This window comes from Eptatretus burgeri, chromosome 2 (genome assembly GCF_056783735.1).
Source record: "Eptatretus burgeri isolate ZD-2024b chromosome 2, Ebu_testis_v1, whole genome shotgun sequence".
Lineage (NCBI taxonomy): Eukaryota > Metazoa > Chordata > Myxini > Myxiniformes > Myxinidae > Eptatretus > Eptatretus burgeri.
The window spans coordinates 150837432-150862753 of NC_140962.1; the positions used below are offsets into that span (position 1 = coordinate 150837432).

Here is a 25322-nt window from a genome sequence, read left to right on the forward strand (position 1 = left end):
TTATTTTATTTTTAATCTTTTTGGCATATGCTCTTGATCACTGCATTGAGTAAAATAGGATGATGAATTGCATTTTTCTCTTGCCATGGTAACTATCTAAAATGATCACTGATTAGTTAGGTGTTAAAGATGCACAGCATATAATGTATATACTTGTACATTTTATCTTATTTGTTTTCTACCTCATAAACCATATGGGGGCTGATTTGGTAATAAACTGTAAGATGTTGTCATGGTTACCACAACGATGCCACTGTAAATTGGTACCGAATGTTTTTAATCATGTTTTTTTTGCTATAGTCCTGCACCAGAAAAGGAAATTTTAGCTGGACCCAAAATTTATTGATATGGTTACTTTCTCTACTTCATATGCATCTTCGTGATGTATATTATGATATTCAGGTGGGTGTGACCTTCTCAGCCCTGAGCAACTTGATGAATTCAAAATGGCGTCCAGGAAATGAGGAAAAATACTAATTTTTACATGTCGATGACCATATCAATTAAAAACACAATGTACCATGTTTTATATCATTTTAATGACAGCTAGATTCCTCTGAAAACTTAGTTTTACATATGTTATATGATTAAAACGAAATTACATATTTAGGTCACAATGGCCACAAGGAATGAAAGATTAATATGTTTCTGATGGATTATTGAGAAAATCAGAAAAACAAGTGACTGGGATATCAAAAAGATATTTTTAGATGAAATATTTATTTCGAATTCATAGCTATTCATAGTGCATACAAATGCAATAAAAGCCACTAAGGCTTCTTTAAGGTAGTTAGTACACATGCCTTAAATAATGGTGACTACATCAAATCAAACATGGTATCTTGTGGGGCTGAAGTTTGTCAAGAGATTCCAAATAAAGACGAGTCTTCTTTGTCTTCTACTTCCATGACTTGCTTTGTGTACTCATTAAAACAGCTTGGCTGCCTTGGCAGGAGCAGAAAATGGTACAAGCAAGAGTTGAGCTGTTGCAACTGCAACGTCGTGCCTTACACGCATTTTCACTGCTGCAGGTGCACCTAATCAATTTAAGAAGCTCTTCTGCAGCAAGAGGGACATTCTCAGGTAGTGGAGTAGGTGACAGAGATGAACCCTGCTCATGATACCAACCATATACAGTGGCATCTAAGACTGGTTGCATTGCATCCATTGCCTTCTTCCATACTGCAACTTAGAGATGGGCGCGAGCAACATTCTCCATGAACACTTCATCTGTTAGAGGAAGAGATGGAAGTTCCGGAGCACAAGCGGTACTTCTGCCTACTTTAGAGGCCCACAGTTTCTGTCGCGCTTTTGTCATGGACTGACATTCCGGTACACCATAGCATGATGACATGAATAGTGTGGCTTGCTTTCTTATCTCAGATATATGTACACCGGTGTCCCCAAGGAAACTTAGAGAATGACGACCAGTACGTAGCACCTTTAAGGCAATTCCTTTGCCAATTTCGAAGTAAGTGGCGACGGTATCACATCCTGTGAGTCCATGGGTTGCTAGTAAATCTGGAATAATCTTATGATGCTTTTCCACACTGGCTCCGATGTCGACAGCAGCACGACCCTTCACTGGAGACACCATCGTGACAGGGCAAGAAATTTGTCCATTGAATGTAAAGTGCAGCAATAGTACAAATATATCTGTATCGTCTGCTACCACGAGTGCCTTATTAGGCTTTACAGATGCGATTTGCTGCACAATGATGGTATCACCCTCTTCCTGGTTTGTGGTCATATCACAACGCCTAATAACCACACTATGGTTGATCTCCACTGGAACAGAGTCACTTCCATTAACTACCAGCTTTTGGTGAGGGATGTCATTTTTGTGGTTACCATGGCCACATTAAACATATTTGTTAATCAAATTTAACCCACCATGATCTAGGAGTTTGAAAACATTTAACTTAGATCAGAAATGCACAGTTTTTTGTTATATATCTTCAGCTCTTATTTCAAACATCATAATCGCATTGGTTGTCATGGTTACCATGGCACCATAACTTCATTACTCATTAATTCTATTTTATGTAAAACATTATTGTCATTAGTTCATGTGTAGAAAAACAACAAAATAATGCAAGAATAAACATTTTCTTGAAATTATGGCAATTTGGTTGTTTTAACCATTTTTTACCAGCATAATCGTAGTTATAATTGGTAGTTACTATAGTAACGGAACAGCAAATACTTCACAAACCCTTTTTATTTAAATTAGTGGACCCTAAAACATATATAACATCCAAAAACTCATCGGTCTATAGCAGAAAACACTGAAATAACATGAATTTTCTACTTTTAGTCAATTTGGGCAGTCATCTTGGACGCCATCTTGAATATTTCAAATTGCTCAAGGGTGACAGGTTCACACCCACCTGGATATCATTAGATACACCCCAGAGATTAATTATCAGCAGAGAAAAAAAACTTTATCAGAGATGTTAGGGTTACCCCCCTCGGCTGTTGGACTATTGGGGGGGTGGGAGGTTCCGAACGAGTTCAAACATTTAAGTTTTAAGATTATTTAACTTTAGAATGCCCATTAATGTTTTTCCCCCAATTTTTAATTACAGTATTTAATTTTCAACTTAAATTTTTTTTATTTAATTTTTCAACTTGTTTTTTTTTAATTTTCAATTTTTTTATTTTTATATTTTTTAATTTCCAATGATTTCATTTTCCTTTTTTAAAAGTTTTTCTATTTTAATTTTCAATTATCTAACTTTTGCATTATTTATTTTTTAAAAATTACTATATTTCCCGAAGGGAGGCAGAATTGGGAGTGCTACCAATTGGCTAATACGGCATTCCGAGATGGCTATACCAGGGAACCATCAGTGATCTCCGATTGCAGCCCTCTCGTTTTATAAATTGTTTCTAAAACCCCACCAAGCGGAGCTGTGCGAGACGTTCCACCAACACAATCGACTGGGTATCATCTCAGTCTGAAGTTTTGGTGAAACAGCACAACATGTAGCGCACTCGGTTATGGCACGTCCCTTCATGGATCATGTCTGTACCAAGTCTCGTTGTGGGAATTTTCCATGTTATATCTTGTGTTTCCGTGCCACGTACTGCAGTTGTGGAGCATCTCCACACCATGTCCTATTGAGGAACAATTCCATGTTCTGTCCAGTTGTGGAACCACACATTTCTGTCCCCATTTCCCATTTGCACAGTTGATGAAACACAGGAAAAGGCCATTCAGCCCATCTGACAGTGCTTGAGCAATGTCTCCCTTCCGCGTCCTGTCGTAGAACGTTTCCGCGTCATGTCCTGTCATGGAACATTTGTTATGCTTTTTGGCTTGGTCATTTTTTTTTCTTCTAACCTTACTAAACATACTTACACAGTTTTATAGGGAGAAGGGAGAATGGAAAATAGCACCATGGAAAGGTGTTAGAAAAAAGGAGGTGGAAAAGCTTGAGCCTCAGCCTGAAGGCCCTGTTTGCTTACCTGTGATGCTGCCGATTATTTTCAACTTGCTGCTCTCCTGTAAAGAGACTTTATTAATTTCGTCATTGTGTACATAACAGTCTCTTGGTTTCGGGTTACATAGAGACAGTGTTACAAACATCATCCTCACCTCCATTGCTCCAGAAACAAAACGAGAGGTTTTGAAGCACGATCTGCCTGAGTGATATAACCCAATGATAATCCACATTGGTTTGGAAATTTGTTCCTCTGTACTTACACCTGCGGGGTCTCCTACCTCTTCCTTTCTCCCTTTTGTTTTTCTACTTCCCACCTCGCTTTCCCACCCACCCTGCTCCCTGTCCCCTCTCCATGCTTGCCAGGCCTACAAGTTGTAATCAACTCCATCTTCAAGGCCATGATCCCTTTGCTGCACATCGGCCTCCTCGTCTTATTTGTGGTCATAATTTACGCCATCATCGGTCTGGAGCTCTTTCGGGGAAAACTGCACAGGACTTGTTATTACACCGGTACAGGTGAGAGTTCATCACCGGGATCACACAGTGTTCCGTTGCAGCCCCTTTCTTCAAAGACCCCATTGGCAACATATCACCTTTAACTTTTCGACCTGCAGTTCCCATTGGAACAAACGAGGTCTGAGGAATCACCTTGCACCTCACCGCACCCAAACGGTCAAATTGAGCTTCATTTGATTTCACGGCATCGACACAACCGGTTTTAGTAACCTTTTAAAGGAGAAATTATTCTGCACTTCAATGTTTGATAAAACATGGTGAAATTTGTTCACAAAGACTTAGTTCTCAAAACAGAAGTTCCATCGTTGTCATCAAATTTCATTACAACGAGTGTGCCTGAGACGCAGGATTGCTGTACTTGTGTTCAACTTGCACCACTCTACTTTCTCTCTTATTTTTGCTCATCTTAGATTGCATTGTATTCGAAATTTGAGTCGATAAAAGTCGTTCTTTTTCTTATTTTTGTATACGAGGTCAAGGCTCATGGAAGAGCCAGTAAACTGAACGGATCAGGATGCAACAAAACAAAAGCAACAGTAGAGATAGTGGGGGAAACAGCAACAGCGGAGCTCAAGAATAAAACAGAGGGAGACTTGGACAAACAATGGGTTTGGGAAGGGATGAGGGTGGACCAGATGGATACAGAAGCAAACTCTCAGGAATGAAACAATGGAAATTTGTAAGGACGTAGGCTTGTGGGTGGGACGTTGGGTTAACAGGGGTAGAAAAGGTCATGGTTTTAGTTGGGGGATGATCTGAGGAGGCAGTGAACAGCTGTCTTGAAGACTTTGAGGAATGATATTGAAGAGCCTGTGTGGAGGTTGGTTCCACATGTGGGAAAATAGAGGAACGATTGAGTGTAGGTAAGCAGTCATTCTGGATTTTGGAGAAAAAAAAATTGAAATTTTGAAAGTCGAAGGCGTAAATAATTCCAAAGCTTCCAGACATAGGAAGTCCACGAAAGAAAGACTTTGTGGACCATTTTAAAAAGGAAAATCAAAATTTGGGGAATGTCGAAATCGGTCCACGTTAATGATGGAGCCATATTGTTGTAGATATAACGGTGGAAGACGATCCGGACCCCTGCTCGAATGCGGGTCGGCATTGCAAGTGGAACGGGACGGATTGCCGCCCCGGCTGGGTCGGACCCAATGAAGGCATCACCAACTTCGACAACTTTGGCTTTGCCATGCTCACAGTGTACCAGTGCATCACCATGGAAGGCTGGACTAATGTTCTGCACTGGGTACGACTGGTCATCTCATCATAACTATTCTTCAGTGGTTGAAGTTGTAACAAAACTAACAACAAAAACAACTCGGATTTACAGTGAAAAATTGCTTTCCTTTACTTTTAACACTGCATGCTCTTACTACCTCTTTATTTATTTATTTGTTCAACTTTTTTGGGCCTAACGGATTGCAGTGAAACTTGCTCGCTTCAACTTCGAGTGCATCTTGTCGGAGCTTGGACCATCACATCCTGACACTCGAGCGGTAACGCAATCTTCTGTCCTGTGCTCTGTGTCCGAGAGAGAGTCGCATGGGACAAAATATCGGCCGTGTCGGATTGCTTTGTCATTTCTAACGATGCATGTCATTGTGAAATGGAAACCCTTGCCATGTTTGTAGAGGTTTCTCAAGCTGAAGTCTGTTGGGTGTGGCTGTCGCCTTAACGAGCCAAAGAGTAAGAGGTACAACGCTCTGACAGGCAGATGCAGGAAAAGGCAATGGCTCTCGAAGCCTTCACCATGTCGACGTCTCAGCATGAACTCGCACATCCTGTGGGGAAGACCCTCTAGCTCAGAGGTTGTACACTCACTTTAGTATTGGTTTGATTCACAACCCAAGCATAATCTGTAGTCCTAATTCTTCATGGTGTTGTGTTGCACCCTTCTGGGAGAGGGATGTCCATTATGCTCCCTATTCATTCCAGTAAGCATTTGCTGGTGGACGGTAAAAACCCAAGGTACCTTTTAAAATGTTCTGTCACCATGTCCAAATTCTAATTTTCCACCATGATCTTGTTCGGGAACATTGCACCAGAAGCACAGCAGCACCTCCAGAAATGCTGCAAGCTTGCACCAAGGAGCTGTGTGTGCATTAATTAAAAAAATTGCCACCGAACATCACATGATTCTCACGAGGGATATAGATGAGAGCGTACGCTCTCACGTGACGTAGGTTAGCAACTTGGGGTCATAAGGTCACGTGCCTCTGTTATATCCGCCATGTTGTCGTCAAATCTGACCGGCGCACAACGCTTTTATTGCCCAAATCATTGCTGTTCTTTACAATGTCTGAAACTTGTTCGGTATGACAGCAGTGACGTACGCGAAATGAACATACAAAATTATACATCGTAATACTTGTCAAAGCAATTGAAAATACGTAAGAGTGCATGGAAGGAGCATCGAAACAATTAGAAAGTCACTCGGTCGGGCGTATACCTCCACCAGGCTGAACAGTTTAAGTTTTGTATCCTACTGATAGGCTGGATCTGGATTCAGACCGTAACCAAAATTTAATCGCATTGCTCTTGTCACCTACCCAACTCATCAACATAGTTGTGCCAGAACTTGTCGACAACTTTTTGAAATATCATGTTGAATATCATTTTTAGTCCTGTCACTCAATGGTGAGGAATCATTAAAAAAAAGGTCTCGGATCCAGATTTCCACCAACTTTGGATCAAGTCTTCCTCGTCACACGCCCAACCTGTCCACCAAGTTTCGATCAAATCCGTCTGTACATTTTTGAGATATCGTGCTCTGCAGTTTATCATTTTTGGCCCAATTTCTCAATCGTGAAGAATCACTTGTGAAGCGAGGCACCGCTAGTTATGATACATCATATGGCATTCCAGGATGGCACAGAATCTCCCTTCATTTGTGAGGGTGGCCCTTACCACCAATGCTAATCTGGGCCATTAGGTCATTATGGTTGGCTCAAATGGGGTTGTAAAAGAGCTGAGACTCCATTGAGTAACCAGTTGATAGAAGTTCCTCTAGTCATAGCATGATAGAGCACGATCACGATGCTCAATCAGCCCCACAGACGTTGTATGACGAGCCAGTGTGTTTACAAGCTTGCATTGCTGATTAATATTGGTTGGTACATCCTTTGGACAGCACCAGCACCCTCTGTTTCTCCGGCACGTTCCAGTTCTGCATCCCATGAACCCAGCCAGACACAACATATATGTAGCCATCCAGGCTCTGATTAGCTTTCATGTCCTCCTTTGTGTAGTTAGAGGAAGTGTATACTAGATAATTGTAGATATTGAGGAACTGCAGGTCAGGCAGCTGATCCATATTAGCTTGCTTCTCCAAGGAGGTCAGCAAGTTTCCTGGTCAGCTGTAGGGATCTGTGACCCCGGCCACTTCTAATTTATGGATATACCAATGCCTGCTCTGCTTGTCTTAATGACTAACAACCTAAGATGAGCTGGAGCCACTTCCAGTTGCAGATATTTATCCAGACATTTTGAGTGATCTCGATCCAGCACCGGATTGCTTGCAATCTGGGTGACCTACAAAATGGCGGACAAGCATTTGGTGACATCACCAGCCTACATCAACGAGAAACCTCTACATTGGTGGAGGATGAGGGTGTTACATTTGACCATTTTTATGAATATAACCTCCAGAATTTTACCTGCAAACATTCAATAACCTTTTACTGGAAATAAAGTGATTGGTTTCTAATTGCAAGGATGACTTATAATTCTTATAAATTGTTTTGTTAACATGTTGTCTTTTTCCTGAAGGTGAATGATGCAGTTGGGAATGGATGGCCCTGGATATACTTCATCTCCTTAATTATTCTCGGTTCCTTCTTCATGCTCAACCTCGTGCTGGGTGTGCTGAGCGGGTGAGGAATCGATATATACACCTGTTTGTGGTCCCACCATTCATGCAAATTTCTATACGTGCAGACACCACCACATCCAAACATTTATTTAATTCACCTTGGCTCATGCAATGCTCAGCCAACTTGAATCAAACACTGCCATGACTCGGTTCAAAGATGACATTGATCCGGGACCAGGACATTCCTCCACTACGTTTGCTGTCACCCACCAATAGCGGCAGGAAGGACGTGTGAAGGTTCAGACCCATATAAATCCACTATTAACACGTTTCCAATGACTTGCAAGTCTATTCGTGAAAATGTTATTTAACTTTTATGTATGTGTATGTGTATCCTCCGATGTACCATACTCTGTGTCACAGTGCGTCTGTGCTGTCGAAGCAGTTTATTGGCCAAGAGTCCTGTTTGGAGGTTTGCCATCCCTCTCCCAGCAGTACTTCGGGCAGGAATTTAGAATTTGTTCATGGTGCCAACGATAGCTCACCTACTCTTTCGTGAAGGGTTCCTTAGGATATTTAACGCCGCACAACTAATACTGGCAGATGATGCGCCCAGTTTTACGTCCATCCGAGGGATGGCTCGCACATCGATGAATGACGGGACGGGACGGCTCACACAACTATAAATATTCCTGTCTACGCTATCGCTGATGATTCGCCAATAAGTGATGAAACCGGTCAGGTAGCTGAGAGGGTAGATAGCATTGGGATTTTCATGTGTGTACTATGTGTGAACGTCTTTATAGTCGTTGAGGAATTCTCGGAAGGGTTCGAAACAGCGTTTAGCACTTACCTTGTGTAGGTCTTCTTGGGTCGCTTTACACAGCTTCTTCGGCTTGAGGAGTGTGGGAGGGGTCAATTATTTATATAATCCCAGCCACCTGGGTTTAGTTGATAAGGTGAGAACTGATTGGCTATTCCCCTCCATTTGCAGGTGAGAGATGTGGGTAGGCATTTCTTTATTTATACATGTATATGTATTTTTTTTTTATTGTTATTATTATATTGCATTATTTTATATAATAATATAATCAACAAATGATACTAAACCATACTCTACCAATTATGAAACAAACAGGAAACGGCAGACTTAACCTCAGGTGACATTTTGTTCATGATCCATGAACTTCCTCAGGTGTATATGCAGTAAGTTATCCGACAACATCATTAATGTGTCTCTAATAAGTGTGACGTTGTGGGAAACAACGTTGTTGGAAAGGAATTTTCCCATTTAAATTAATGTAAAGAACATTTAATGTGTTTCAAGCATTGAACTGCATGCAAGACGAGAAGGATTACGGCTGTTCATGTTGCACGCACCATTGTGTCGCCACCACACAGTCCCTTTTCTCCGCACACACCACCACGCTGCTCGGCCCAGTGCATCATTTACTACAGCCCGTGTTGCGTTATGTTTATGTGAGAAAGTATTCACATCGACTTTGACTTTCAGCTCAAAATTGATATTCAATATTCAAGATCTCCCGAGAATTTATCACGAGTCGAAATATATCTGCTACGAGTGGGCTTCCCAAGATGGTGCTTGGTGGCGACAAATTTGCACTGCTCATAATCTTTCCGGTCTTCAATCCAGCTCATAATCATTCACCAAAATCGAATCAATTCTTTCTTGTCACACACGCAACATGTCCACCAAGTTTCTTTCAAATCCGTCTACAACTTTTTTGAGATATCGTACGATACATCGTTTTTCGCCGTATCACTCAATGGTGAAGAATCACTGAAAAAATTCTCGTAGTCGGATACGAATCCGGATCTTCACTAAAATCTAATCGGTTCGTCCTTGTGACACACCTAACCTGTCCATCAAATTTCATCTGGATCCATCTACAACTTTTTGAGATATCGTGCACACAAACAGACAAACAAACAGCCAAAGAAACAGACAAGCAGACAAAAAGACAAACAAACAAACAGACAGACAGGGGTGAAAACATAACCTCCTTCCACCTTGGGTGGATTCTGAACTGAACAAAGGTGGATTCTGAGCAAAGACCAAGTAAAACAAAAGAAACATGTAAAATCAAGTACTGGACTCACCCATGATGGTCGTGGATGGAGCTTGTGGAGGCGGAGTGTGATGGGCTATTGTTTGAGGAGGAGGAGGGTGACGAGGTGGAGGAGGATGATGGAGCAGAATCCACCTCGCCCAATGCCTCTACGGCAGTGATCTTCACTCTTGTTTTCGTGGGAGGCCACTGTTGCCGATATGGCATCAGTGTGAGAGCCGCCACACTGCCATCAGGACTCCGTGATAACTGCTACTCGGCCCCGCCTCCACATACTCTTCTTCGTAGTAGTTAACTGGGCTGCCAGCAGAATTGTTTATATACTACAACCATATCCTGATGTGGTTATGTTACTTATATCCTTCCCATTGGAACACTCATTCGAAACCATTGGGTCAATTTGAGAGCATTTATGGTGGATTATTATGGGGCGTTTTCACATTTGTGTATTATCCGCCATGCGTCGGGGCCGCACTTCAGACCACCAGGGGCCGCCAGTGGCCCGTGGGCCGTGCAATGTAGAACGAGGATCGTTGGCATGATGTTTCGCAGAAATTCACTTCACAATAAAAGTGCGTAAGTTCACCGAGTCGATGCCGAGGAAAGACTAAGATGGTGTTGGCAGGGGATGTGTTATTCCGCCTCTCACAGCTTTATATCCTTGCATGTACAGTAGGTACTGTATATCTTACCAACTGCCTGGGATGCTGTTCCGCTGATGCAAGTCGTTCCTAATTCTATGCGCGAGGGAGGAAAGTCAAAAATGAGGCGAACTGACACGAACCAACAACGTTATATGGAACATCACAATGTTGTTAGAGCAGTGTCCCCGGATTGGTTAACGACGTTACAGCAAAACGACGTTGTTAGAAGCATCGTTGTCGGAGAACTTACTGTATTTCAGCTTTGGCATGTGATGACCATTTTAAATCCCATTAACAACTAAATTCCTGCGATGACCTGGTACTGTATGTGAGTGGTTATGCGACATTTACCTTCTCACCTACCTCCGGGGAACCACTCGCAAGTTGGTCTTGTGATTTGTGGGCAAGTAGGCATGAGTTGTGAATCAGTCTATGATATTGTTTGGTGGTATTCTTGCATCGTGTGACAAAGTTGGGCCCCAGTGTGGTATGGTGTGTAGTTTGGTTGTGGCAAAACGCTCTGTTTATCTAGCTCTCAGGCTTCCTGACACTGTATATATATATATATATATATATATATATATATATATATATATATATATATATATATATATATATATATATATATATATATATATATATATATAGTAGTGCAACTGCTTGCTGGCTCTGCATTTAGCAGTGGGTGGTTCTGTCTCCTTGGCAGACTGCAACGAACCAGGAAGGCACTTTAACTTCAATATCTTCTTTCCCGGCTGCACCTCAGAATCCTTGTTTTCTGGAGAATGGATGCCGAAACAGCATATATGGGTGTTAGCCGTCCCCTGGTAGTCAGGGCCTTGGTGGCTCTTACAGGTATTGTATGGGTTAATGACCTCTAGAGTTAAGATAATTTATTTGTTTATATAAACTAGCAGATAACTTGGTTCCACTGGGCTGTTATAAGGGAATTCGTCCCGAATTGAGTGTAATATTTTGGGAGTTTGCTGGGAATGTCCTTTGACAGCATAATTTCAGCATTTTAGCAGGGACCCGTGGAAATTCCGCATAATGTAAAACGTGACTTCAATTCCTCAACACTCCCTAGCAGCCCCAAGTCCTCAAAACCAAGTCTTCAAACCCTATACCCCCCACACTAAGTCCTCAAACCCCTCTTTGCGAGCTCTCTGTTGCCTCCTCCCTCTTTCTTCTTTTTAAGTCGTCAACTCCCCCCTCCCAACCCCAAGTCCTCAACCCCCCCCCCACTCCCCCTGGAAAGTCTCAATCCTCTCCCAACTCTGTCCCTTTCTTTGTCTTCCATTCCCCTTTTCTTCTTCAGGCCCTCAACCCTGCCCTCCCCCCACCCCGCCCCGCCGCTGCCAACCTCAAGTCTGCATAATAGTCATTAACTGTGAAGGTGATGTAAATCAACAGAAACGTAATTATACATTAACAGCATTACCTGAAGAGTTTGTGGATATATATATATATATATATATATATATATATATATATATATATATATATATATATATATATATATATATATATATTCCTTCCATTAGGCTTGTGAACCAACGACTCTGAGCCTATACACCACCCGTGTGCACAACAAAAATACACATAACTCGAAATTGCTTGGATATCGATATTTGCAAGCTTCCGCACGCACAGTCCAGACCCAAGAGCTCTTAAACGAGGTATCGTTCAGCATTATACGTGTTGTGGTTACGAAGTTTACCCCATTCAGACACAATCGCGCAACTTCATGTCGGTCTTCAAATACTTGAGTGCCATATGGGCATCATCCTCGTTCGGAGGTGATACGTTGGCACCTTTTATGCTCGTGAAGTCAACGTCATGTTGCCTTTTGGAATTGTTGCTGCTCCTCGAATTTTATATTCATGTTGAGCGATTTTATCACAATGTATTGAATGTTAAGATTAATGATGCACGCTATAGTAAGTTTTGCCAGCCGGAGAACCCAATACTGAAGAGGTTACACAGTGGAAAGGGAGGAGGTGTGTGCATCGTGCCTCACCTTACTCTACTGCTCAGGAGTTTCAATTTCATTGAATCCTAAACACTTTGGTTACAGTATTATCCCAGACATTATAAAACTCGGATGCATTCGAGCAATAGGAAGGAGAAAACAGGGCATTGTTTCATCCATGAACTCCAACTGCGCCGACGATACCATGGCTCTTGGACTCTAAAATAAGAAGATGTTTTGTAAATCCAATTTCATGATCATTCCATTGCGTGACCTCCGTGTCAATGAATGTAACCATTATTATAATCTCTGAATGATCATTCAAAGCGAAGTGAAAAGCTTGCTTATTGCCTAATAATTCAGAGCAATGCGAGCTCTGCGGGAATTTATGAAAGAATCCAGGTGCGTTGTGGGGAAGGATTGACAGGTGTAATTTGCTCAGATGAATGTATATCTGAATCCTGTGTATGTATTTTTGTGGAATCTGATTGCAGTGGAATGGCCATGAAACATTGTATGAGAGATAATGATGCGGATGAGATTCTAAACAATGCTTTCATTGCAGGACCTGCGAGGGTTTGTAATGGGAAATCTGATTTAGTGTTTGCACAATATCATGGCAGGCCTCAGCTCGGTGGAATTGATATGATGTTTGACATCATTCTCGATTTGATGTGCAATTCTGTCCATTTTAACGACAACGGCACTGCACTTGCTTCGCACCGGAAACAACGGAGAGTGTTCAGAAAGGAATTGGCGCCAAAGTCTTGGCACAATGAAATACAATTTCGATTGATGGTTTTTTTGAGTTGCATTGCACTTTGACCTATCATCCGATGACCGACGTGTTCCCCTCAGGGAGTTCTCGAAGGAGCGGGAGAAGGCCAGAGCTCGAGGTCATTTTCACAAGCTGCGGGAGCAGCGGAAGTTCGACGAGGACCTGCGTGGGTACGTCAACTGGATCACACATGCCGAGGACATCGAGCTGGAGAGCGACTTGCAGCGGAAGGCCGCAGACAAACTTCGTGGAGGTACGAGTGCGCCTTCGGTCAGTGGGACGAACAAAACACATGAGGTTGGAATGAAGTATTGTCCAGTGTACATTGTGCTGGAAACCAAAAGTTGGTGATTGTCACAAAATTGGAGTGAGTGGTGCAAAACAAAAACAAAACCGGTATTGCGAATTGAGATTTCAGTCCCTCATGATTTTAGCCAAAACAAAGCAGAGATCAAGAAAATGACCAATTACAAAGACCTCAAGAATGAAGTGAAAAGATCTTGGAAGCTGAAGAATGCTGATAGAGTAGCAGTGATTATTATCGGAGCAGAGGGAATGATATAAATGAACCTTACGGAGATCTTAAAAACCATCCCTGGGAAGATTACTACAAACTAACTGCAGTTGGAACCTGTTTGGGGTTCGGTGATGATTCCGAAACGATTCCTCGGAACAAAACTTTGGGAACAAGAAAACTTCACATCTTTATCTATGAATCGTGACCCCCCCCCCCACCCCTTTACTGAAATGGAGGTGGATACTTCGAGACCTGGGAGGACTCCGTTCCTTCTTCTGATAACCGTATATGGAGATAACAACCAACACACACACAAATTGACATTTATTTCATAGCATGTGAAGTAGGATCGATGTACGCAATCACATGAGATTTGTCAAGTACAGTCCCACAGATTCTGCAGAGACGGGCAAATCGGGATGTGCACGTGATGTCACAAAACTGTTAAATGATGCAGGTGTCTGGAAAGTCAATATCGAGTGCGCCCACCTTGGGCGGCGATGCACGCTGGAAGTCTACGGGACATGGATAAACACAGGTGGTGGATCATTGCTTGGGGTATTGCTGTCCAATGCAACTGTAAGACTGCTGTAAACTCTGCAACATTGCATGGGGGGTTCATAAATTGACGAATCCTCCCCAAGCCATAACACTACCACCTCCAAAATGGTCTCTCGAAATAATGCAGTCCTGAGCAAAATGGTGTCCTTGCCGACGGAACACATGATGACGTCATTTTTGAAAACTGATGTGGAACCTCAGGTCAGGTCAGGTATTGGGAGCATGGGCCGGAGCAGCGCGTTGCTGCATCCACTTTCCGCCGGTACTCCAAGGGCCTCTGTCTGGCCATCCCCCAGGCAGATGCCTGGCCCATCCCCATCTCCTTGAGATGTTGATCAATCTGCTGCATTGAAGGGGCACGTGGTCAGCTCATTGGCCTCCTCCACTCACGAGACTCCCGCGCTGAGAGAATCTGGTGAGCAGGATCAGCATCAGGACAACGAGCCACATGTCCACACAGCCGCAGCTGACGCTCACAGACTATGGAGGTAACAAATCTCATTTGAGTCTCGCACAGCAACCACTCATTGGACAGAAAGTCTGACCAGCGATGGCCAAGGATTCTACGAAGAGACCTCGTACCAAAGGAATTAAGTCCACGTCTCAGATCCCTGGTCAGAGTCCAAATCTCACATCCATAGAGCAAGACTGGGAGCACCAACGACCTGAAGACTCGGACTTTCGTCCTCCCACACAGGTACCGGCAGCGCCGCACCCCATCATCCAGTGAATCCATGACTCCCCAGGCCTGACCCAGACATCTGTTGACCTCTGGCTCACAGCCAGCAGAGACATGAATATCACTGCCAAGGAAAGTGAATCTCTCTACGACCTCAACATCCTCACCAGAAACAGATATAGCAGGATAGCAGCATCCAAGATGTCATTGAATGCGTGGATCTCAGTTTTGACCCAGGAAACCCGTAATCCCAGTGGCTCCGACTCCTCATTCGACACGTCGAGGGCCCCAAAAGGATATCTAGAGTCTCTACAAAGATGACTGCATCATCTGCGAAGCCAAGGTCAGAGATCTTGACATTGCCAAAGGAAGCACCGCAGCTTGATCTCTCCGGCATCCTCCCCAGAATCCAGTGCATACAAGTGCTGAAAAGTGTGGGGGCCCATACACACCCCTGACTAACTCCAGTGGCAACTGGAAATAAGTCAGAAATGGCACCACCACATCTCACAGCACTCTCAATATCAGAGTACAGTTCAGACATCAGATTGATCAGTTTTGGTGACACACCACGAAGACCAAGAATCCTCCAGACGGCATCCCGATTCACTGAATCAAATGCTTTACAGAGATCAACAATGGCTGCAAGCAGCCCCTGCCGAAACTCTCGTCTGCGTTCGGTGAGAACCCGAAGAGCAAGGATACGGTCAATCGTTGACCTCTTTGGTGTGAAGCCTGACTGCTCTGGATGCTGGTGCTCAAGCAGATGGTGGCGAACTCCATCAATAATTATCCGAGCAAAGTCGTTGCCTGGTACTGAGAGCAGCGTCACCCCTCGGTAGTTGTTGCAGTATTGACGATCACCCTTCCCTTTCCCAAGAGGGACAACAAGGCTCCTCTTCCAGTCAGTTGGGATGATGCTTGTGTTCCAGACAGAGCACAGAACTACATGCATAAACACGAGTACAGCATTTCCACCAGTCTTGAGAAGTTCAACATGGATGCCACAGTTCCCAGGAGCTTTACCACATTTCAACTGGTTCACCGCAGTCTGTGTTTCCACAAACGAAGGTGGAGCACAGTTGATTGGAGGGTCAGCATTAGGGTAGTCAGCAACAATAGGGTCAGCAATAGGGATAGTTGAACCTCAATTCATTTGAAAAGATGACGTCTGCCCACCATCTCCCACCCAAGTTACCAACAGCTGCTGCCCATCGTTGTCTTGCAAGTCAGTGTTGATGTGTCAAGATTTGTCCATGGTAAGGTCAACGACTTCATAAATCCCATACACCAAGAAGATGTAAAACGGTTCGGTCACTGATGAGTCATTTCCTTGTTCCAATGGTGGTTCTGGCCATTTCTCATGCTGTCCTGAAGCAGTCGTGGAGGTTTCTGATGACGATGGATCTGTCTTGTGTTGCTGACCTCACACGCTGTGCACCAGGAGGAGGACAGTCCTAGACCCTTCCTGTGGCTCTGTATCAGTTCTGTCACGCAGAAACTGTTGACTGGTGGACATAACAGTGTCACCAGCTCTTTCCTGACTGATTTCACTATTTAGATACTGATGACTTGGTTCGTCTGATCATTTGTCAGACATGGCATTTTAATTGGTGGTCTCACAACTAAGGCGAACTACAGTGTGCTTTCATAAAGCATGGCTATACATGTTGCATGTGCAGCATGTTTTTTAACCACTGCTCATCATTTCCAAGATTTGCCAGATGGTTGCGTTCAGACTCAAACGTCCATGCACAAACAACCACTCATAACAGATGCCCATCATGCATGTTTTATTATTTACTATTTGTTCACTGTTTGCATTCAAGAATAGGCTATACTCCATCTAAATCATATATGCGGATTCATTGCCTCTCAGTATATGTGTATAGGTTGTGGACAAAAATGGAAACACCTGGGTAAATGAGGGACACCAAGCAACAGTTTCCACATAGGTGTGGCCCATGTGTTAATGAAGCAAATAACAACCCAGCATGCTTAGGGTCATGTATAAATTTGCTGCGCAGGCCTGGTTGCCTATAATTATGGCTAGCAGAGCTGCAAGCGGAGATCTACCAACACCCACATTCCACAGAGCACATGTGGTCGCCCAATGTTTTGATGAGCATGCCACTGATGTTATCCATATGTCACGGCCTTCTCAATCACCAGATCTGAACCCAATCGAACATTTGTGGGATATTTCGGAATGACACGTGAGATAGCATTTTCCACCGAAATCAACTAGGTGTGGGTTGCTTGACTTCCTTGTGGAAGAATGGTGCCACATCCCCTCCTGCAGAATTCCAGACGCTGATAGATTCTTGGTCACGGTGCATACAGGCCCAACTGGCCACACATGGTGGCCCCTATAAAGTGACTTTACATTGGTGATTCCATTGTTTTTGTCCACTCCCTGCATTAATATATATAATATATATTTAATAAACAGGAATAAATTCCTGCATGGGCCGAGTGTGAAAAAATTCTGACTAAACCCAGGATTTAACTCCAAGGACCTCATTGCTCACACGGCAACAGCCCACTGAGCCATCAAGTCTTTGGGAACAGCGCTATCAAGTCTTTGTGATAGCCTCAGAAATTTCTCACACTAACACTGCAAGCTTATACGTACGTACGTACATACATACATACATACATACATGTTCCTGTTTATTTGTCATAATACAGTCATGATACTCCTCAATAGGGGGGAGGAGTTCCACGGCACTACTGCCCCTGATCCATGACGCCTGGGTCCAACAAAGGCAATGTTTCCATATCCAACATTGTACCTTACATATCTGTCGGTCTTTTACAAACAGGCTGGCCAGGACTCACGTTCGACTGAAGGTTATTTGGGCAGGAAACGGTAACTTGTTCAAGGTGACGGTGATAACTCACCTATTCTTCAGGAAAGACACCTTACGATCTTTGAGGTTCACCAGCAAATACCAGTAGAGAACACTCCCACATTCAATTGTTCTCATATCACTCAGGGCTGTCCACATCAAATCTAATCCAAATGGTACCTCATATGGAAGGACGTGACAGCATCATCTTCTCGTTTACAAATAAGGAGAGAATGAAAAATGTATTTTGATTAAATTATTATTTTTGGAGATTTTCAACACTCGTTTGCACAATTGAACACACAAAACACCATGACGGTATCAAGCTTCGGTTTAACCATTTCCAATACTTGGCCACTGATGACACATAGTCCTTCAATCTCCCTTTAAATGAATGTGTTTTCCAATAACACACAGGGTCCCATTTATCTCAGATGCTTTTAATCGTCCTTTTACCTCGTGGAGAAAGTTCATAAAATGTCGACAAACAAAAAGCCCAAGCAATCCTTCAACCGCAGCAAAAACTTACAAAATCGTTGGACAGCCGGCTTATCATCACTTCTGAATGGCATACGTCAGCACCCCCCCCCCCCCGCCCTCATGTCAAGTCACTCCGACGTCAAGTGATGGAGTTTAGAGCACACAAGGCAATTCCAATTTCACTCTCCACCCCCTCCCCCTTTAATCCACCCCTCTGACACCAAAAACCAGTGCCAAACTCAGACATGGAACACTTGAAGCTGGAAGCAAAGACGCAAATCCTTGCTGATGATGTCGGCTGCATTGAGCTTCGCAGGGAGCAGAGTTGTGTGCGTATCTAGTTCTATAATGAGACGAGTCTTATTTGGCCTGAGGATGACAGGTTTGATGATTCCGAAATAATCACGGGATTCTATAAACTGCGCTCGTGCTGACTCGAGCGAATTCTACGTGCCTGCCGAGGATGCTCCGTCGATCCGACGCCTCTTCTCTTCCCTTTTGTACACCATTTTGAAACAGAATGCTCCCCGGTTTTTGCTCCAAATGGATCAAGTGGACCAAGGACAACTCTCCAGGATGAATGGCCGATGCATGGGCCTGAAATAGCTCGTTTGATATCCTCCTACATGGAGGAAAGGAGGTGTTGTGTAAACCGCACCTGCAGGGTTAGGCCACAACTCCCCTGGGGGATGCTTTCTTGGGTTGTACCTCAAAGGGGAATCCGGTCGAGGAATGATCGGTCCATGCAAACTGGACACAATACGAGCTGTGAATGTGAACGTCATCCCTGGGGGGTTCTCTTTGCCACTTGTAGTACAAGCTACAGCTAGGACGGTTCATCGTGTCACTTTTTGCAACATATGAGACAAAAATTTTGGTTATACCTCAAGACAATCCAATGCAAGCTTTTGCATACCTGTATACACCATAATCTACCCTCATATACCGTTAGGTCTGCACTTACACCCCTATCTCCACTCCTCATAGTCATACATCACATTTGTACTCACGCACCAAATATCATCATTATCGGTGTCTGCACACCATCAAACGCCTCATCTATCCTCACACACCCTGAAACACTCAAGTTGCTCTCACCACCTTATCTGTCTTCACAAACCCCCAAAAACCTTCTTTTTTTTAATCTATGCAAGATCGAGGCTCATAGTAGAGTGAAGTACCGATTGGCACCTATTATAGTACCGTACGGTAGCGAGGTACAACTCAGATTTCATGCCACCAAACCATTCATCTCCACATACCCCATTTGCCCTTTACACACCTGATCTACCCTTGCACACACATCCCATGTTCCCTCTCTCATGGATGGTTGGTATGCAATAATGCCCTGGGGGCTGTGCCTTGCAGTGTTGTCAGATAGTGAGGCGGACTCACTTGCAGAGGAGGGTCTTTCTGATGAGAAAGAGATCTTACCATGGTGGATTCGCTTCAGGTTAGCTGTGCACGTCCACACCAGCCCTTCGAGGCTGCATTTTCCCCACCTTGTTGTATAATATTTATACTGATTATGCAATAAATACATGCCTGCAACATGTCATACATATATCTTGATGGATGTGATCATTGAAAATGGTTACCAAGCAGGAGGAAGAGAGAGCTAAGAGAGAACAGGAGGAGCACAAGGTCCAGAAATCACAAATACTCTTTGTTTTGACACATCCCTCTCTCCCTCCTTCTTCCTTTCCCCCCTCTCCATTTCCTTCTTTTCTTCTCCCTCTTCTTCTCCATCTCTCATCTCCTCACCCCTCCCCCACCTCATCCTACCTCTCCCCAATTATCCCTACATCTCGCCTAACCTCTCTAATCTCTCTGTCTCACCCCTCTCTAATCCCGATCACCTGTCCCCCGATCTCAACCACCCTTCCAATTTCCTTTCCCCACCCCCATATCCTCTCCCCGAATACCCCTTCTGGTTCCCTCCCTCTACCCTCCGGCCCTCTAGGCAATTTGTGTATCACTCACACCGGCTCTGCCGACGAAAGTGCCGCAACGCAGTCAAGTCGTCGGAGTTCTACTGGTTGGTCATCGTACTAGTGTCTCTGAACACCCTGGCCATCGCTACAGAGCACTACAACCAACCGCAGTGGCTCACCAACGTGCAAGGTGAGCATCCTGAAGTCCAACCACACCTCTTTGTAAAGTGTTGGCTTAAAAAAAACAAAAATTTTAAACACTCTCGCAGAAAATTTCATTCAACCGATAAACAGAGATAAAATGAAGAGAGAGGGACAAAGGTAGGGAACTCGGCTGAGCTGTCTCGCGAGTCTGGGTTTGAGTCCCCGGACTACAAGCTGTCACCCTGGTGATTTGCAGGCAGGGTGTTGCACGAACTAGTGTACAATCCAACGGATGGAACATTTGATGGTGGACATTAAAGATCCAACGGCGTATTCCGCCAGTCGGCCATTGTGTGCCGACAACTTGACCAAATTCCAAAATCCTGCGCAAAGCTGTTGCCTGTGACTTTAGCGGAATGATCAGCCTGGTGTTAGCTTAGTGGATAAGGTGGCTGGCTTGGCATCTTAGGGTCCTGAGTTCAAGCCCCGTTGGCTGCTGAATTAACACCAGGTGGGGTTGACTCAGCCTGTCATCCTTCTGAGGTCGGTGAAATGAGTTTCCAGTGTACTGGTAGAGAGGCACGGCATCAGCGGCATAGTAGCGCCCCAACAAAATGAGAGCTACCCGGCAGCCAAGCTTCCATCTTCTTGAAGAAGAAGCGGAATGATCGAGACTTGTGCAGGTATTACTTCCAATATTTGCGTTCCTCAAACAGCACGAAGAGCTGTGTGCAATGATGGGACTTGAAGACAGAAGAGTTGCACCACTTCGTTCCCTTGGGAGAAGGGACAGGGATAGCGCCTAGAGCCAATAGTTCGACCCAAACAGTCCACAAGTACAATTCTTGTGTTGTGGCTGACAGGTACAACACCCGGATACAAGTCCACTATGGGATGGTAAGAGGACTGCTGAACGTGATCTGCGCTGAGGAACGTGTGGAGGAATTTTTTTCCCACTTTCTAATCACCCGCAGATTTTGTGAACAAGGTCTTCCTGGCCCTGTTCATCATCGAGATGCTCCTCAAGATGTACAGTCTGGGCCTACAAGCCTACTTCATGTCTTTGTTCAACCGTTTTGACTGCTTCGTCGTGTGCAGCAGCATCGTGGAGCTAGTGCTCGTCGAGCTGAATATCATGTCTCCACTCGGCCTCACCGTGCTGCGTTGCGTCCGCCTCCTTCGACTCTTCAAGGTCACCCGGTATGCGTTCCTATTCCTTAGGTCGGCCGGTGAGTTAAATGTCACTCAATGTGCAGATTACTTGCTTTGTGGGATATTGGGTCAGATGTTACCTGCTGGATTATGGGTAACTTGGCGTACTGGATGTTTGATTGAAGATGAACCCACCTACTTTAAGGCCACACAACTTCCAGGTAACAAAGTTACAGGTCATTGTTATTGAGGTCGGTAGGCTTGAGGCTGTATATTGCAGGATGCTTGGGATAAGGGTTAGATGGTACTGGCTTATACACCACCAACTTAATGCTACCCAAAGTAAGAGAAGATTCGGTGGTGTAATGGTTAAAGCGTCCGCTCGGAGTCCGGGATGTCGGTGGTTTGAACCCCGGCCGAGTCCTACCAAAGGCTTTAAAAAAAAAAGGAATGTACTGCTTCCTTGCTTGATGCTTAGCATATTTAAAAAAATGATAGAGCGCAGACAAACAACCACTGGTTGGCAGCCATTGCACAGCCATTGCACAGGCTTGATGGGCTGAATGGCCTCTTCCTTCGTTGAAGTTCTTTGGAGGGAACTCATGGTGGGGGTGAAGGGATGAGCAGGCCGACTTGTCGAAAGGTCACACAACATACAGACCCTCTCGATTAAAGGTCATTCAATGTGCAGACCACAATGTGGTCAACTGGCTGAAGGTCACCTATTACGTACGGTCACGGCTTTCCATACCACTGAGTTAAAGACGACGTGCTCCCACGAAAGGAACTCATTGCATATTGCCTGATTGGTTGAAATCTTATCCACCTGTTTAAAGGTGGGTTGATCTGCATGTTTACACCGCATCCATTTTAAGGGTCCAACACCGTGCCAAGGTTGCTATGGCAGCCTTATCAGGAGAACAATATGGAAGTGATGTTTGTGTTTCCTGAAAGTTACGAATTGAATAAATAAATTATTTGATCAAAGCCTCCCCCCACAGAGACCTCATGTGAGTTAAAGATTTCACAGTTGTGACCATCGGACCCTCCACGTCTTCCCGCAGGCACTGGAACTCTCTCAGCAACCTGGTGGCCTCCCTACTGAACTCGATGCGCTCCATCGCGTCACTGCTGCTCGTGCTTTTCCTCTTCATTGTCATCTTCTCGTTGCTCGGCATGCAACTTTTCGGCGGCCGCTTCACTTTCTCGCACGAAGTGAAGCGCAGTTCCTTCGACAACTTTCCACAGTCCCTCATCACCGTGTTCCAGGTGCAGTCCCAAACACGAGTCCTGTAAACTGGCAAAGCTTTTCAATATCGGGTGCGGTTGTCAGAGGAGGCTTCTCCCATTGGGTGTGATTGTTAAATGATGTGTGAGCCTTGTATGTATGGGTGGGATTATCATCGGATGAAGTCCAAGAGGATGGTGCAGACATCGGGCCCTTACCTTTGAACAAATACACACATACAAACAAAAAAAAGCACACAATTCTTCACCATTCATGACATGGTAACCATGAACGCAGTGAATGCGGAACAGTTTGTGAACACCATTGTAACTTGACTCGGTGCTGTCATGGTTAGTGAGTCCACTCTGAGTCTGGAACGTTGGTGGTTCGATCCCCAACCGAGTCGTACCAAAGACTTAAAAAAATTGTGCGTCCTCCTTCCTTGCTTGACCTTCAGCATTTTTTTAAAGGATAGAGTACAGGTGAGCAACTGTGGGGTGTCAACTGATCAGAGAAACAGGAACAATTTGATATTTGCACCAGCAGATAAGGCCAGGGAAGTGGCAGTAATGGAGAAGCAATCTTACCATGGTAAAACAACACCACCACTGGAGGATGGTAAAACTTACCAAAAATTACCTGATGACCCAACTCCAAAGCAACAACGGTCCTTGAACACACGATTGTCCATACTAAAACGAGCAGGCAGGCTGGGCAACCAGGACTACAATTGGCTTTACTGCAGCAAGGGTTCAGCTCCAAGACTGTATGGTCTTCCCAAGATCCACAAAGACAATGTCCCACTGAGAGCCGTCGTGTCCTTCGTCAATGCTCCATCTTACCGATTGTCAGGCTTTCTCGCACATATCATTGGCAGACTTGTAGGAAAGACTGATAAAACGGTTATGAATAGTGGTGAATTTGTCCAAAGGATAAGAGAGGTTAGAATCCAAGACGATGAGACGATGGTATCTTTCGATGTGGTTTCCCTTTACACCGAAATCACAGTCGATCTAGCGGTGACATCACACTCGACCGGTTGAAACATTCAAACGATTGGAAAATAGCTTTTCAAAACGGCAAACTAACACCTGAAGACGTTGCGAGCCTGCTGGAGATGTGTCTGAACAGCACGACCTTCATCGATGACGGTGCACACAACCCATAAATATTTGGCACAGCGATAGGTTCACCGGTCTCTGCTCTATTGTTGCTAATTTGGTGATGGAGGAACTCGAACAAAGGATATTTGAGCCTCATGATAATTGGCTCCCATGGTACTGGAACAGATGTGTAGATGACATCATCGCCATTGTGCGTACAGACATGGAAGACCACCTACTGGAGCAACTTGGCCGGGTATTCCCCAACATGAACTTCACAATCTAAATTGAAAAACAAAGCAAATTGGCCTTTTTTGGATGTGGAGGTTCACAGTAAGCCTGACGGCTCCCTGAAGACTTCAGTTTACAGGAAACCAACCCACACAAGCAGATTACTGGACTTTAACTCCTTCAACGCAATCTTCCGCAAACACAGTGGAGCACGGACGTTGGACGTGAACGATGTCAACTTCCAAAGCCGAGGCAATTAAAGGAATTGGATTATTTCGAGGAGTCCTGCTCAAAAATGGGTACAACAAGGGGATACTCCCCACATTGGAAGAACCAAAAAGGACAGAACGGAAGGAGCCACATACACTTGGGCACTGTGTACTGCCATACGACGCGGGCCTTTCTGAAAGGATTGGCAGGATAGGGTGCACGGATTGGCGTAACCTACAACCCTCGATGCACCATGCGTAATGTCATCTCAAAACTGAAGGACCCAATACCAATACCAATCATGTGAAAGTAAAAACAAAAAAGGAGCAGAGCGGTCCATCGATGATGTGATTTGACGTTTGCTTTGCTTGAGGTTTGCAAAATAAGATTAAAAGAGCACTCCTCCATTTGACTTCGAACACCACCACGTGAGCGGAAATAAGCGGTTGTATCGGAGTAAAAAACCAGACATGTGCTGAGGCTCGGGGTCGATTGGCCTGAGGAAGTCGGCTGTGAAGCGGGGGAAACGTCGCCTGAGACCGGGTCTGCTCATGCTTATTGCTCAAAATCGCGGAATCAATCTCGTTTTACTTTTGGTTGAAGCACCTTCTTCTTCATGAAAAAAAAACATAATTTCAGATGTCCTGTGAAGTTGCTTCATTACTTCTGCCATCGAAGCTGTGTCTGTCTGTCTGTCTGTCTGTCTGTCTATTTGTTTGTGTGTTTGTTTACTCTGGAGCAGCCACACCGTTTCAGCGATCATGACCGAACTGGGTACAGACGTCGGCCATGGTCCAACTTAGACACTTGTCGTTTTTGGTGAATCTAGGTCAAAAGGTCAAGGTCAAGGTCACCGGAAAACCGAAATTCTTATTTTCGCAATAACGTCTGCTAAAATGGTCATATCGACGTCAAACCAAATCCAAAATGTGCATCTTCCAATACTGCATCCAACCATATGTCTCATTGGG

At 44.4% G+C, this 25322-nt stretch overlaps 1 protein-coding gene and 1 pseudogene across 4 annotated transcripts in view; one reads left to right on the plus strand and one right to left on the minus strand.

Annotated features, from left to right (window-relative positions):
* Window positions 1–25322, plus strand: part of LOC147033546 (voltage-dependent L-type calcium channel subunit alpha-1S-like) — a 224001-nt gene that overhangs the window by 27730 nt on the left and 170949 nt on the right. For all 4 annotated transcript variants that reach the window (XM_085854944.1, XM_085854955.1, XM_085854926.1 and 1 more), the window contains exons 5-12: window positions 3813–3965; window positions 5021–5211; window positions 7734–7837; window positions 13341–13513; window positions 19718–19802; window positions 20313–20473; window positions 21402–21627; window positions 22644–22848. In XM_085854944.1, the coding sequence (XP_085711070.1) occupies window positions 3813–3965; window positions 5021–5211; window positions 7734–7837; window positions 13341–13513; window positions 19718–19802; window positions 20313–20473; window positions 21402–21627; window positions 22644–22848 (1298 nt within the window). The remainder of the gene's footprint in view (window positions 1–3812; window positions 3966–5020; window positions 5212–7733; window positions 7838–13340; window positions 13514–19717; window positions 19803–20312; window positions 20474–21401; window positions 21628–22643; window positions 22849–25322) is intronic.
* On the minus strand, window positions 899–1861 carry LOC147033547 (uncharacterized; annotated as a pseudogene).